This window comes from Tyto alba, unplaced genomic scaffold (genome assembly GCF_018691265.1).
Source record: "Tyto alba isolate M040663 unplaced genomic scaffold, T.alba_DEE_v4.0 Super-Scaffold_48, whole genome shotgun sequence".
NCBI lineage: Eukaryota > Metazoa > Chordata > Aves > Strigiformes > Tytonidae > Tyto > Tyto alba.
Genome location: NW_024881324.1, coordinates 14,175,651 through 14,192,648, shown reverse-complemented (window position 1 = coordinate 14,192,648; position 16,998 = coordinate 14,175,651). Strand labels below are relative to the sequence as shown.

The 16,998-nt window shown below is 41.3% G+C and overlaps 1 protein-coding gene across 3 annotated transcripts in view; it reads right to left on the bottom strand.

The window, feature by feature from the left end:
- The window catches only part of DUSP22 (dual specificity phosphatase 22), an 86,512-nt gene that overhangs the window by 19,553 nt on the left and 49,961 nt on the right, over positions 1-16,998 (bottom strand). For 2 of the 3 annotated variants that reach the window (XM_032991947.2, XM_042806700.1), the window contains exon 3: positions 12,344-12,426. In XM_032991947.2, coding sequence (XP_032847838.1) covers positions 12,344-12,426 — 83 coding nt within the window. Of the gene's footprint in view, positions 1-5,092; positions 5,481-12,343; positions 12,427-16,998 lie in introns of those variants that run through there. The other variant, XM_042806701.1, reaches the window with a different exon arrangement.

Below are 16,998 nucleotides of genomic sequence, written 5' to 3'. Positions count from 1 at the left end.
CACTGGAAACCTGAATCTATAACTTCAGGTGTTAAAAGGTGAAGAGAGGGGGAAAGAACCTCAAATTACAAAATTTCTGTTCTCCAATGGTAGGGGGTAGGGGAAAGAGGTTGTAAAAAGAAAAAAATTTCAAAAAAGCAGGACTGTATTTTTGGCATTAAACGTCTCTATTTAAATTTATGTAAAGATACCATCAACGACTTCCAAGAAATTTTTTTTAAACCTAAACCCTTAAACTTAAATTTGTGAACCCAGATGCAAATAGAAAACCTCCAGCACCTGGCAAGTTCTTTCAGGTTAGTCAAAAACCATGTGTTAATTTGAGTCGTCACATCAACAGATGAGGGCAGGAGGACTTATTTTTGTTTAGGGGCATTTCAACAAAAAAGCTAAAGTGGGAAACAGCCGGCACAAAGCTTCCTCAAGCCAAACCAACAAGAGGTTATCAAGGGTTTAGTCCAGTAATGCACCAAACTGAACCTGCTAAACTGAAAACCGTTCAACCGTTTGTTTGTCCTTTCAGTTACTTTCTGTAGCAATCACCATTGGTGCTGATTTTATTAATGACTCATAGAAAATACATTTGTGTTTCAGCAAAAAATAACCACTAATTGATTTTAGTGAACAACAAACTCAGGTTTGGTTTTGAAAAATATTATAAATGAAATTGAAATTACATGAAGAATATGAACAACAGAAAGCGGGATGCTCCTTCAAGAGAATTTATACATTTCGTTTGCATTATCTTTAATAATACAATAGTTTTTACAAGTCATGGGGCCTTTGTAACGTTTGCTCATGGTTTTCTTAGTAAGTAGTCTCAGTGACACTTTTGAAAAGTCCGTAGCATTAAGGCTGGAATGTGCCAATCAAATATAAAGTTTCCTGTTAAAGCCCTCCTTTCCCCTCTCTCTATCACCCTTTCTAAAATTTTAAGAGGGAAATGTTGAAGAGTTCAGGATTTTACTTTATTAGCACAAAGAGCTTTGTTTCGAAATCTAACCCTGAATTCCAATTCCAATCTGGTGCATCTGAAGGAATGCAGAGTGGGAGAAAACATGGATTAGTTTATAGTAAAATGTGGTTTATCTCCTATAGGACACACCAAGAGTATTTACAGGACTACATACTTCAGCTGAGAGGAAAGACCCTGTTAGTGTGCCTCGACTAGATGATGTATTCAAGCCCCCAGGCATGTCAGGGCATATCTAGCGTCTGAGCACTACCTATCACACTTGGTCCCTGAACCCTCAAGGGGATTCCCAAGTACTACAATAAAACAATATATCCCACCTGCCTCTTTCAGGAAATGTTAGCATATGATTGCTACACCTCTGGAATATGCTCACATTACAAGCATGGATTAACACACTCTCCACATCATCTCCTCTGCTCGGAGTGGGATGGAGCATTTGCTCTGTTCTGGTCAATGCTGCATCCAAGCAATGAGAAACACCAGGCGTTTGCTGGCCTAACCATCTCTCGTGCAAACAGCTCGACACTGAAAACTTCAAACTGTCTTCATCCTCTCCTCCCTGCCATCTGCCACTACAGTGCCTCCCCTGACACAGTTAGTGCGTGCTGAGCATTTCAAACAGTGAACTAATTTTGTGCATCACCACAGCAGCCTCTGCCATGGGTACCACCTCACGATGAAGGCCTGGCCTGACACACTTTAAAAGCCACTTTATGGAAGTCTCTTGGAAGCTTCTTAGTGGGCTACCAACGCCATTTTTGAAAAATTAGTCAGAGCTCCCAGCTTCATAAGCAGACCCAATGCCAGACAGCGCATTACTCCAAACTAGAGAGAATCTTCTGGTGCCGCTACACCTGAAAGAAAAATGGTAGCTATTTTGCTCAGCATGGTCTTCTGAAACATCTCATGAGGGGAAACCCTTACCATGAAAAGGCAGTGAAACATCATAGAAGAAAGTCAAGTTTTTTATTAGAAGAAGCGCTTGTACGCTTCCTCTTGATGATAGCACAAAGGCTGAAAACTGACAGCTTCCAACACTGGTGATATAAGAGCTTAGTGCTATAGATGGAAATGTAAGGGTCTGACTTGACTAAATTAATTTGCAGAGCTACCTTTATACAACAGCAATGATCTTGCAATATGACATTAGCAATTGTGATTTTGAAGGCTGTTTTACCATCTCCCCCTTTTAATAGTTCCCGTAAGTCTTTGGGCTGAATACCAAAAAGAGCAGAGGCTGTGCAGAGAACATGTTGCCCAGCCATACCCAGCAGGGACTTCCCTCATCATGTCATCAAGATGCAATTTTCATATATGAATGGCCTCCTGCAGCTCAAGACTTCTGTATGCTATCCAACATCGTAACACGGTTTTAATAGACTGGCAGTTCTCACTTGCTGAGCAACATCTGTCCAGAATTAGCATATGCCTTTTGTATTTTTTAAAAAAAAAGTAAGGCTAATAGGTTTCCCAGTATTTCCCTATTTAGTTATTTCATGTTGAGTAGTGATATGCTTTTGAGTCCAGACAAATGCTTTCTGGGCTGGTTTCTGTATGAGGATATTCCTTCAGATTACAGAATCAAAGAAGAAAGCACTCGGGCAGCTTTCAGCGCTTGCAGAGTTATCAGCTGGGAGAGTTGGGGACACAACACAGGAATTTTTTCTTTTGTTTTCGCACAGGGTAATCCCCGTTATACACACACACAAAAAATGAAGTCAGTCCAGAATGTGCAACCATGAGAGAAAGAAGGAAGTTTCCACAAACTGGTGATGTAAAGAAAGAAGTAGAAAACTAGAAGGAGATGAGGCTAAGCCCCTTCAAAGCTTTGGTGAAAGCTCTGCCATAGTAAACCTCATCCCATTTAGTGCTAACAGCAGATAATAGGTGTCTATAGCAAAAACCAAAACAGCTGCAAAAATACTATCCACAAACTATGCTAAACGGGTTACTTGCATTGTGCCACAGCTGCCAGTTCAGTTCCTTTATAACTTAGTTTGCTTTCCTTTGCTGAAAAACTGCACATGTATAGTCTAAAGATCATCTGTAAACACGCAAGATTATCATACCCAGCTAAAACCATATTAAGATTCACAACATACAGACATGCTTAAAAAATATGCAATGAGATTTCAGATCTTAATGTAAGCTGGTATGAATGCATACATAGGTCTACAGGCTATGGCTATTTGATCTTAGAAACATTTCTCAGTTTTTGTCAGGTATTCAGTCATTTAGCTCTTCACTTTCCTCCAAAGGTCTGGATTTACCAGTCAGTCATACACTGTTTTGTTTTTGGTTTTTTGTTTGGTTTTTTTTTTTTTTGTTTGTTTGTTTGGTTTTTGTTTTTTGTGTTTTTTTTTTTTTTTTTTTAATTCATAAACTTGATCCAGCACTTCTTCCTATGATTTCCCCAGCTGTAACTTTCTCATCCTTAGCACCTTATAAAACAGGTATATCACAGCATTTAGCAGAGATAACACTGGCAGAGAAATTATACAGCTTCTCCATAGCATCCTTACTTTTCTACAACTTCTATTCCTCACACTTACCGGTTCTGCTCCAGTTACAGCATCTTTTTGTTGGTTGTATTCTCTTAATGCATTGGGCTGTTTACTCAGGGAATATGAAGGATTGTTCTAATAGATCAGCACAGATTTTTTTAACTGTGCTCTTCCCTTTCAGTTCAGCTTCTTAGACACTGATATTTGAAACCCTATTTCTACTCTGATTAAAATTTTAAAATTTGCAAGGAAAAAAAAAAATTATTTTTAAGATGACCTGGCCTGTGAAGTTTTTTATTTTCAAAGATACAGTCCATTTAAGTTGTGCTGGCTGCACAAGGTAACAGACTGGACAAGAAAGTTGCTTGAGTTAGTTCAGTCAGCAATTAGCTCTTCTCTACCTCCCCCACCCCTCCACTCACCTACCTTTTCAATGCTTATTTAGGTAGTTATCAAGTCAGGAAAAAGCAGGGGAAACCACTGCTCTGGAGATAGCATGTAGCAGATTAAGATTATATTGTTCATGGCATCAGAATACAAAGAAAAGAGAATAAATAACTGTCCTCTGCAGGTGCTCTGGATAACTATGAAGAATGAGAGGGAAAATCCATAACCTATAAAGCTAGTATTTTAAGCAAGTTAGAGAAAATGAAGAGCAAATGTTTCATAGGCATCACAGTATTTTCTCAGCGACCAGAAGACATTACTGCAACATTCAAAAAATTCCATAGAGTGCTGTGAGATCACTCTCTTTGAAGAAGGAATCCCACAAATGGTAAGCCTTGAAACAGAACCATCTGGTACATGGCTATCGCAGGGACACAGGTCAACTATTCACATGAAATGGAGATACCTAAAACTTATGACAGCTTTGGTACTGAGCAGAGAAACACGACAATACCCCCCAACCCAAAAAATTGTGCATGTTTTGTTGGGATTTCATTTACTTACACTTCATCTAAATGACTTTAACTGAAACTATCACATATGCCAATATACTCTTTCCTTATCTGAAAAAAAAAAAAAAAAAACACACTAAAAATAAAAACAAAACAAATATTCTGTAGAACAGAAAACAACGAAAGAAAATTGACATGCATATAGAATCAGAACACATGCAAAAGCCTACACTTAATGTAATTTGTCATAAATACAGTGAACAACAGAAAGCTTTTGTGGCAGAGGACAGTACAGGAATGCCCAGGTAAAATCTTGTTGGTTTAAGATTTACACTACTGTGATGTCTCCAAGATGAGTGCCACATGCAGAGCTTCCTGGGATGCAGCAGTGGTCATTCTGACAATGACACTGCTTAAATACATTAATGACAAAGGACTCCACAACCACATGTGACTGGATAACAGCATTCATACATTTACTAGATCAAACCTTCGGTGCGGGTCAAGAGCAACAGCAAAATTACTAGTAACTGACATATGTGTGGTAGACTGTGTGAAAGAAGCCGGTAGTTTCAGTCCATTTTCTGATTGATGGACAACACAAAGCTCAAAGACTTCTGTGGCCCTACCTTACCCAAAACAATTTCCACACAAAAACAGCACATGAGAAAATCCACTGTTGCCTCTGGCAATATATTTCAGCAATTACTTACCTCATGATTAAAGTCTTGCTTACTCTGAATCTGTGTGACATCATTTGACAGCCATGCGCACTGTGCTGTTCTCTGAGGTGGGTTCTCTGCACAGGAACCCATGGAATGTCTATCCATCCCTGCCTCTCCTTGTCAACAATACCTCTCTGGGACAGGCCCTGAGCAACTGTCTGACCAGAAGACCTTCTAGCACCCCTTCCTCCTCCAGGATTCCTGCTGTATTCCTTCCTGCATTACACACAGCAACCGTTGCCCAACGCAGCAGAGAAAGCATTCTTGTTTTAGCCAGTATTTAAGTGTATGTGGTTGGGGGGACATCAGGAGGAATGGTAAAAGAGGATTAAGGATGCTTCATGTTCAGCTGATTGGATGCAACTGTCCACCACGGCACACACTCTCCAGGATGGGATGCAGCTGTTTTCCAGCAGCTGCACAATTCACATCAACATCCTATTTGGTCTGGGTCCACTTTCATCTCCATGTAACATCCCCCAGAACAGGGTCAAGCACCTGGAAAATCCACAGAGAAACACTCTTGACTTCAATGGACCTGCAAGCAGATTCTTCTGGTAAGATTAACAAGATTTGCCTTTACTTACTTCAGTTAGATCAACTGGCACAAAATTTGTTAGACTCCAGATCTAATGCAGTAGAACAACACCTAGATGACATCCTTTGAAGCAACAGGGGTAAGAATTTCTCAGGACTTGTTAAGAGTGCTTCCACATTCTCTGTAGGTTCTGACTGATCGCAGCAGCTTGATTAGGATATATGGATGTCCCAACAGTCAGACCTTTCAACTTTTGGTCTCCAACGCCAACAGCTCTTTGTCCTAGTTTTAAAAAAAGAGTTCTACCAGGAGATCATAGAATAATCTGGGTTGGAAGGGACCTTTTAAGGCCATCTAGTCCAACCTCCCTTAAAATGATCAGGGACATCTTCAACTAGGTCAGGTTGCTCAAAGCTCCATCCAACCTGACCTTGAATGTTGCCAGGGTTAGGGCATCTACCACCTCTCTGGGCAACCTTTTCCAGTGTTTTACCACTCTCACTGTAAAAAAATTCTTCCTTATATCTAGTCTAAATCTACCCTCTTTTAGATTAGAACCATTTCCCCTCATTCTGTTGCAACAGGCCTTACTCAAAATTCTGTCCCCACCTTTCTTATAAGGCCCCTTTAAGTACTGAAATGCCACAATAAGGTCTCCTCAGAGCCTCTTCTCCTTCAGGCTTTACAATCCCAACTCTCTCAGCCTGTCCTCATAAGGCAGGTGTTCCAGCCCTCTGATCATTCTTGTGGCCCTTCTCTGGACCTGCTCCAACAGGTCCATGGCTTTCCTGTGCTGAGGGCTCAGGAGCTGAACACAGTATTCCAGGTGGAATCTCACCAAAGCAAAGGGGGAGAACGCCCTCCCTCGACCTGCAGGCCACACCTCATTTCATGCAGCCCAGAATACAGTTGGCTTTCTGGGCTGCTGTTGTGGTTTAGGCCTTAGCGGGTGGTTCCACCCCTCGCCTCTGCGAATCACGTATTTAAGAATTAAGAGATCCAACATTCAGTACAGAAAACAGTATACACATCAACATCAGAACAAAGAGTAGGCAAAACCAGACTGAAAGAAACTTCCCCACACCCAAATAAAACATAACTGACAAAATACTGAGACACAATACAGAACATCCACCCATAGTCCCTTCACCACACCTGAAAAAAAACTTCCCCACAATTACAACTACAGACATTACAAAGATCATTCCACTAACGGAGTTCAGTCTGTATTTTGCTCATTACCTCTCCCAATTAATATCCTTATCAAATCGCAACCCTCTGCCCCACGTTGGGCGCCAAAAACTGTTGTGGTTTGAGCCTGGTTGGCAGCCAACCACAATGCAGCAGCTCTCTCTCCCTTCCCCTCCGGCAATGAGAAGGGACAGAGAACCAGGCTTGGGGTTCAAGATAGGACTGGGATGGGGAGAAAATCCCCCTTTTATGATCATGAGCAAAAGGCAGACTCGTTAGGGAAAGAAAAAAAGAACATACATTTATTACAGACACTAACAACACATAACAGAGTAAGACAGTGAGAAGTATTGCCACATCTTGAGAACACCTTCCCCCCACCCCTCCCTTCTTCCCGGGCTCAACTCTGCTCCCCATATCTCTACCTCCTCCCCCAGTGGCGCAGGGGCAGGGAATGGGGGGTGCAGTCAGCGCTGCCACTTTCTTCATCTTCAGTGAGGGGAGTGTCCGGAACTTGTTCCCCCCTGCTCCATCGTGGTCCCCCTCTCACAGGAGACAGTCCTCCACAAACTTTCTCCAACATGAATTCCTCCCATGGGCCGCAGCGTTCCCCACACTGCTCCGTCATGGGTCACTAACTTCCTCTGACTGAATTCCCTCCCACGGCTGCAGCCCTTCCCGAGCTGCTCCGGCGTGGGACACCCCCGCATGCTGCAATCCTCCCAGCGCTGAATTACAGCAGTGGGGCTACCTTTTCCCACGAGACCCCGGCCTTCTTCGGGCACAGAACCTTGATCATCCGAGCAGGAGCAACAGGCCATAAATCAATGTCTGCTCCACCGTAGATCTTCATGGGTGACAGGGGGGGCCACCCTGCCGTCTCACCACAGGATACAGGGGGGTCTCTGCTCTGGCACACCTCCCCCCTCCTTTCTTCCTCCATTCCTCCACTGACCTTGGTTTTCATGCAGCTGCAGCAACTCCTCCTCACAAGTCCCACTGCCCGTCACCACGTCCCTTCTTAAATACGTTATCGCAGAGGCGCAGCCGACTGGCTCAATTTCCCAAACAGAAGTGGAGCTGACGTGGAGCTGGGGGAGCTTCGAGAAGCTTCTCACAGGGGGCCGCCCCGATAGCCCCCTCCCCTGCCACCAAAAAACTCCACCACTCACTCAACCGAGGACAGCTGCGAATGCATGTTACTGGCTCATGTCCAGCTTTTTATCTATTAGGACTCCCAAGTCCTCCACCACAGGGCTGCTCTCAATCCCTTCACCTCCAGCCTGTATTGATACCAGGGGTTGCCCCAACCCAGGTGCAGGACCTTGAACTTGACCTTGTTGAACCTCATGAAGTTCACATGGGCCCACTTCTTGAGCTTGTCCTCTAAATGGCATCCCATCCCTCAGGCATGTCAACTGCACCACTCAGCTTGGTGTCATCTGTAAACTTGCTGAGGGCGCACTTGATCCCACTGTCTATGCCATTGACAATGATATTATACAGTACTGGTCCCAATACGGACCCCCGAGGGATACCACCGATCTCCACCTGGACATTGAGCTGTTGATCAGTACCCTCTGGATGCAACCATCCAACCAATTCCTCATCCAATGAACAGTCCATCCATCAAATCCATATCTCTCCAATTTAGAGAGAAGGATGTTGTGGGGGACCGTGTCAGAGGCCTTATGGAAGTACAGATAGATGACAACCTATTGGACAGATCCAACAGGTCACTCCTAGATAGCCTATTAATTAAAGCACACTCTGAGATGTTTCCCCATCCACCTTTCCGTGTCTCTCACATTTGGAACACTGATTTTAAAACCTGAACTAGCTGAGGAATAGATTAGAAAGCAGGTGGTAAGAAACCCAATTATGGTTTTTGTATATGGCTTTTGTACGGATTTATAAAACATCTGAGTGTTCCGTCGGCAGCCATCCAAAGTGCTCTGGAGGAGCCAGCTTCATTCACCAAGGCTATTGCCTCTGCAGAAACACACATGATGCTGTTGGACACCGCTCCTACTCAGGGAGTGACTTCTGTGCATCTGAAATAACACACGTTGTCACATACGGCATGCAGTCATTTCTATTGGACACACCATCAGTTACCTATAGTTCTTTGTGATGGAGTTACAAACTTGCATATTTAAACTACAAAATGCTTGCCTGAGTGGTTAAGATCCTGTATAACAACAGTGTACTTTATTGGAACAGCCACTTCAGGATGCTCTCTAAATATAAATTAATTTCAGGATTGGTTTTATTAGAGGACAAATTTCCTTGAAGCAGTTTATACAAAAAGAACTAAGGGGCAATACTGCAAGATAGCCAAGGCCAGATTTTAGCAAATTCCCTCCAGTCTAAATCACTCAAAGCCTTACAAAACAATTCTGTGTCTTGTACTTAATGCAGGCTGCCAATGTCTAAAGGTATAAAGTTATAGAATCCAGTTGATTTTTTAACCTACTTTTCCCCATTATTCCATCTTGAAAGTACGCAATCATTTCCTGCAGCCAAACTTTGATTAGTAGACATGCATAAATCAGACATCCATTAGGGCTTGCAAATGATCATTGAGCTAATGTCTGAAAACAAATTTTAGTAAGAAAACATTCTTTATTTTTTTCAAAGTTATTTCTCAACAGGCACACACTATGTAACCTAAGCCAATACAATTCTTTCTTGTGAAACTCTTCAATCATTTTCTAATAGCTTACCAACTTATGAGGAACTACAGCAACAGAGATTCAAATACTGCAGTATATAAAGCACAGAGGAAAGCACGCTTTTAAAAAGGTACTGTAAGTATTTTAAACAGTCAAGTAAAAACGTTCTGCAACATCAGAAAGGGGCAATGCTATAAGTTACTACAGTGGAAAATAATTTTACAATCTGTAGCGAGCTGGTGTTCACCACTTTTTTTTTTTTCACTTTTTGCTTTTACTGCTTGAGTATTGCATTCTCAGGTATGGACAACAAAGCCAGATTGGTCATTTTCATTCTCTACCCACTATCATCAGCTTTAAGTGCTGTATCAGAAGTATTATTGCATCAAAACAGTATTACCGAAACTTCAAAACCTGACAAGCAAGATGTGGGTAATTTGTGACCTCTTTGAGATCTAAGGTATGCATCCATATTTGTTTGTTCCACAGAGAGCAAAAAAGGCCGATTTCTCTTCGATAGCATGTTACTACAACACTACTGAGTTTTCGATGTCTAAAAACACTTACCTTCCATAGCTTGTACAGAAAGCTTTGTTTAATGAAGTATTTGTAGCATTTCCTATAGGTTGACTAGGAAATACTTGAGCGAAAGTATTGTTAGCAGAAAACAAATGCAACTACTGCAGTCTAAGAAAAGGCAGCTTTTTACAGATGATCAGTGTTCACATACATACACAAAACAGGGAATCTCTGGAAAAAGATTCTCCCATCACCACAATTCCATGTTTAAAGGTACAAATAACATCAGATGAATTTCTGAGCACAAGTGTAAGACCTCACCTTCCATGAGTGAAATCTGGGGGGAAAGGGAAAAAGGGAGACACATAGGGAAAGCATTTCCATTTGACTTCAGCAGACTTGAGAACAAGCCCCAAGCACAATGTGGATACACAAGCTGTAAACAAACATACATACAACCTGGAACAGATGTAAATAACAAAGGAAGTAACACAACCTAACAGATGTTTTCTAGGCCCTTGTTCCTAAACAGAAGCATTTAGTTTCAAAGAAGCACCACAGTAAGACCATGAATGATAAAGTAATTAACAATCAGTTCAGATCCCAAATAAATGAAACTTGCAATCCTTCCACTACTTTAAGATCTGGGGAGAAGTTTTAACAGTTGTTTTCCAGACCATGGGCACATAAAGGACTATATCGCATGCTGACAAAACAGAAGGCACTGTTAGAGAAACATTTATTTTAGAAGCAGAGGTGAACAAAGCAAGTCCATCCTCAAACAGCCATTGCTTGTTCCCATGCCACTGTAACTTCTGAGACACTATTGTGAACCAAACTGGGAAGAGATCTGGGTAAATATAATCCTTCATGTTTTTTGTGGGGGTAGAGGAAGAAATGATGACTCGGTTATATTTAACCCACAAAAGCTCCCAGATCTATTTACTATCCAGCCTCCAAAACAGATGCACCACCACAAACGAGGAGGTGGCGTGTGGGCTGCCAAAACTACCACCACCACAAGGAACACTGGCCTGAGGCTGCAGCTGATCTGTGCCATATTTAGTCTTCCTACTTTTCTAATCATGATAATAAAACAAAGCAAGCTTCTATTCATTTTAGAGAACAGCACCCTAGAGCAAGCATTTCATCTCCCTTACTCAGTATAACTGTTTACTTCTTCAACTCTTTAAATTCAATATGTTTCAGACTTAACAAGCATCAAGCACAACAGAAGTCAAATGGACAGTACGATAAAGTCAACAGCTAAAGCTCTGCTTCAGCATACTTCTAAGGTCAAGGTCAACTCCAAATTCACCATGATCTTGATTTTGGTTTTAATCATTACATACCAGGGACACCTTTTGTTCAGCTTATATACTGACTAGTCTGGGAAAGGTGGAAATTCTGTAGTTTCAGGACTGAATTCACTCGAGACTTTTTTACATTAATAGAATGAAAAGCAGAGATTCCCAGCAGCATCTGAGGAGTAACACCAGCAACTGCCTTACCTATTATTTTGCCATATTTCATGAAAAGGGGAATGCAGGGAAGAATAAACTAATTTAAGGGCACAACAATTCCCAACATAAATCAAACGGCATGATTTTAAGGTATAGCAAGGCCCAGCCAAATTCCCTCCTTCCAAAGTAATCTGGTATAAAGAAAAAAGCACAACAGCCCAACACAGGAGACCTGCAGCCCGGTCCCAGATCCTTTACTGATCAAGATGACACAGCAAGTCAAGTCATTTCAGTCCTTCAGATCAGCTTCCCTTCAGTAAAATGAGGAATAATACTTCAAGTTGAAGTGTTGGAGACCTACAGATGCTCCACTACATTAGATGTTTTATATAAGGGAGCACCAGTTCCTCCCACACCTTAAACCTAAATAAGGCTATTTTACATGGAAAAGGACTGCAAACCTCTTAAACAACATTCCTCTCCCCCACTGCCAACCCTCCTCTGTACTTAAGCCACTTTCTTGAATCTTCATAGCAGATGGCTGTGTATGCGATGCTTGATTCCACACAGAAGAAAACTTACCTTTACTATTAAATCAATAACAATCCCATTATTTTGTTATATTGATTGACATTGTAATTGTCACTTCCTTTGTCAGTTAGATTTCTTGTTGTTATAACAGCAGCAACAACAAAATCTGTGACTGGATCCCAAACCTACATCTGTCAAACATTTCCACAAAAAAAGTCAGTCTCAAAACACCAATTGTACAGAACAAGAAATTAACCCCAAGATGACTAGAGCAGTCAACTGAAAAGTAAGGATTTACCATGGAGTTCCCCACACCTCTTACCTCGAGCATAGGGCGGGCACTGTCATGGATTGAAAGAATGTGTGTAATGTTATTCTTACTCAATTGTTCTACATCTCGGGCATCTGCGATAAAGGAAAAAAAATAGGAGAATTTCTTTAATCTCTTGAAATAGCCCACTTGTCTTTCCACTGTACATGTTGAAAATCACTTATCATTGGTACATTTCTTTTGAAGCTTCATATAGTAAAGCAAAACCCCAAATGCAGCTGTTCTAGAACACCTCAGAGTGGCTAACAGGAAGAGACATTTCTAACTCCAAACCAAATTATATACTATAAAAAGAACAAGCTTAAGTGACTCAGGAATATGTTCTTAAGTCAGAAGTTTCATGTATTTTGCATCTGAAATATAACTCTGTGTACATCTATGCGCAGGTGATGGCCATCTGAACAAGCAGTCAGAGCTGTACAAGAAATAGCTTACCTCATCTCTACCCACAAATCCCCCCTTCAGAAGATGTATTTTCACTTAGGAGATAGATTTTGTGATATCCAGGTCTGAGAAATTAAGCCAACCATATCACTTGAATTGAGGTATTAATGGGCAAGCCAAAACGGTAACTAGATTCTTACGTCCTGCAGACTGGTAAGGAAAAATGTGCATTTAGCCAATACATGCCATAATTTTAAGTCTGAAGAGAGATCACGACGATAAAGATATTGAACATATGAAAAAGCAAAATACTACAGAAAGGAAGTATAGTTGTGAAAAGGTGGTTCCTAGACCTGTAAACAAGAGGTTTCAAACATTCAAAACTGGAAAGCAACCTGAGGCAACTGAAAATTTTATGCTAGATAGTGAAAAGCATGGGTTTGTTTCTATGAGAAAGAAGGCAAAACAGAGTAGCTGTCATCAGTAAGCAACTTTCCCCAAACTAAACCATTAGCCTGCCAGAAAATTACCTCAGAGAATCACTAATACAGGTAAAAGTTAGTCTGTGCCCATTTACTTTTGACCTTTTCGCTTGAGACTGGCACAGCACACCATAGCAATTACAGCAGTGGTTTTGTGATGTGAACACCTGCCTTCCAAATCTGCCCATACAATCTGTTCACATTAGCCTGGCTGCACACAAAAAAAGAGCACTGACCACAAAGGTTTCAAACCGGCTCTCTCTAGGTACAAAAATAACAATAGCATCACCTGTACATTCTTTATGTACATGCAAGAGTTCAATTAGCATCTCTTGCTTCATCTTATTCCACTCTACCATATAGTTTCAATGCCTTTGCTACATCACAAAGAGGAATTGTACGTTTAGTTATAACGCCCCATAGACAAGATCCACATGAGCACAATAACAGGCAATAAAATTTAAACCTAATCCAATTATGAAAGCTTCTCTATGGCTAAAAGAAATGGAGAGTCAAAACTGCACTGATTTCACTTACTACTGGTCAAGCCTGCACAATCAGCACAGATGCCTAATCCTTCAGGAGAGACTTAACACAAATTCCATCCAAAACAGAATTAAGGTCTAGCTTCACAGAACAAATAAAATTTCCTAAAAATCTCAGTGTGAGCATTTCAAAGAAGAAACACTAATGTTTGCCAGGAGAAGTCTTCTAATCCACCTGACCTTCAGATTTTTTTAACAGTTTATTGGACAGTCTTGATTCCTCAGAGAACACCTAAGCAGGAAAGAGTTTGGAAGCCCAGAAGCCAGTCTAAGACTACCTAAAAAAAAAAAAAAAAATCACTGCTTGCTGTTCCCCAAATGGTAAGGGCAGATTTCAGAGCCTGGTGGCTGGAACTCAGTGTAAAGCATACCTAGCCCAGTGAAACCCCAGTCTCTAACGGTCAATATGATCCACATGGTAAGAAATGGCTTGCCACAGAAGACATGCAGCTTTAAAAGGAGATATGATCCAAATTAAACGTTGACTGCTATGAACCAGTCTGAAAGGCCTCACGGACATAGTACAACTCAAAAGGACTGAAAGATTTTAGTTCTTCAGTTAAGCAAGGACTTAGGCTAAAGGAATTTCAACAAATCAAAACTATACAGTAAGTCAGTGAGGTATCAGATATTCCTAGAGACAAGCTGGAAGTGGCTATCCCAAACCTACATCCCAGGGAAACCAGCAGGTGCTTAATATATTTAGGAAACGACCATTCAAACCACAGAAGTAGAGGAGAAAAAGCTTCCTAGCCAATGACTGTATTATCCGGATCTAAGCTTTAAGCAGTTCGTAAAAGGGAAATTCCCCTGGTTTCCCTGGCACCTGTCATAAGTCTCTACAGATACTACAGACAAAGCTATTTAAACAGCAGTACAAACGAGATATCTTGTCACTCACTGTCTCATACTCTCATACCATGAATTACAAAAAAAAAATAAAGGGTTGTGTAAAGGACCATCAAAAGCCAGAAGAATCACCATCAACACAGCAATTCCAACTTCTTTACTGCAGTACACTGCTGTACAACCACACACAAGCTCACATTTTGAAATCAGTGTGAAACACCCCATTTCCGAATTTAAAGATGAAATAAATCTATCAAAGGCCATGTTGTGCAACCTTCAAGGGTCCCCCAAAATGTGGCATTATTCTTCACAGTAAGTTACCTAATATTCTGTTTCATACAGCAAAATGCTTCTCAGCTGATGCTGACTTCTGAGTCAAGCCTTCAGGAAACTCCTCACACAAAAGGACACAATTCACACTGGGGCAGTCTTCCTCTCTCCCTCCCACACGCATATGTAGCTGCTTTTCCCTCCATTTCATTCTATGACTCCGAGCTTAACCTCTATTTATATGCAGAGAGCTGCAAACACTTAATTGCAAAAGCAATGGCAAAGTCATCAAAGTAAGACAAGTGGTGGAGGGGTGGGTTGTGTGCTGTCAGGATTTGTTTCCCTGCAGCTCTGGGAAGCCTTACTGTGTGCCTGGGGAGCAAACCACCCAGCACACTGTGCTTCCATCCCCTGCGTGCAAAAGGGAGACAACACTGCTCCAACCGCTCTGATTAAGACACGTCAATGATTGAAGGACTCCAGTATTAGGCTGACAAAGTCTCAAATGTACATACAACCATTCCCTCTTTTTTTTAGTACTTCCACAGAGTTGCAAGGTGAGGAATGAGGATTTCTCCCTTTGTAGAGTCAGACGGGAAGAAAAAGCTCTAGGATCTTTTCCACCTCTTACTGCTAAGAACAAAATACAAAAGCATCCTGCCAGGAACAGGGAAAAAAAGCATTACAGTGATATGGCTCTGATCTGCAACTCGCTTGTGAATTTAGAAGATTAAGTGTCCCCATAAAATAAATGAGACTAGTTTAGTTTATTTTCATTTTGTCATCTTTCCTCCCGTTAGCCAGTTATCCCAAACTGAAGGCATCCTCCCTGCCTCCTCCTCCAAAGCCCACATTTCTGACTTTGTTGTTAGTCTGAAAAGACAGACATGCTCCTATAATACAGTAAGCTAGTAAGTATTAAGTTGTCAGTATAAAATGTTAGGTTATGTATACAAAAACAAGGTAAATGCTTAGAGAAAGCAAGTCAGACTAGTATGTACAACAGTATTTCAGTCTCAATATGCAGATGTATAAGGACTGAAGTTTCATCATCAACAGATTTATTTATTTTTTTAAAATAAAGCAACTTCTTGTCTACACTTTATTTGCTGCTTTGGAAAGAACTAGAGAGACACACCTGAAGGAGAACCTCCTCTCCAGGGGTTCAGAGCACTAAGAGCTATTAATGAGAATGGCTTCCCCTCAGGAGAGCTTTGTTCCAGAATCCAGTGATCCGCACTTACAGAGACACACACACAGAAACTAAGTACACAAACAAAAAGTTCTTCACATCTCCTGTCCCCACTTCACACTATGTTCTAACACATATTTTGTCCCAGCCTCTCAGAACAACCTTTTCGGGGGGTGAGAGAGATGGGGAAAAGGGTCCAGTGCTCTGTTTCATGAGAATACCTATGAAATGTCTTCCTTCAAAAGATGAACCCGAAAAAGGGAACAGCATCTTCACCCTCTCCTGCTTTCAGTACCTGAAATAAAGCCTTAGAAAAGGGACCTTTTCCCAAAAAAAAAATAAGCAGCTGATAACAGGCATTGATTGGATCTAGAAACGCAGCAGAACCACTTGCTGGGCACCTCCTTTTTATACATTTAGCAACAGGAAGGGCAGGAACTTTCCCACGGCTCTCCTGCTCATCCACAGCAACACTGGACTCTTTGGGGGGAATTAAACCTCATATTGTGGCTTTCCCCTTCAAATCAAAAAGCCCCCAAATATTCCATTGGAAAAACTTGAATCTTCCAAATATGATTACAAGCAAGGAAGGACACAAGCTCTTTAACATTCAAGGTAGAAATACTCTTGAGTCTCTGGTGCTCACTACTGCTACACCTCTTGGTTTGGAACCAAGCAAGAACCCATTTAGAATCTCCTATCAAAATAAATGGTATTTTTTCCATTTGTGCAGAGAAACAAGCCAAAAAGCCCTGTTGTATCAGTCTTCTAAGGAACAAAGCACCTATTTTCATCATGGGCACAGGTGTCTTTCAAGGGACATCAGGTTTCCAGTGCAGAAGACATGTGGGCATGCAATCCCACAATCAGTTCTTTGTCTTTTGAGGGGATGGAATTTCATCTGTAAGGTACAACTGGAACAAA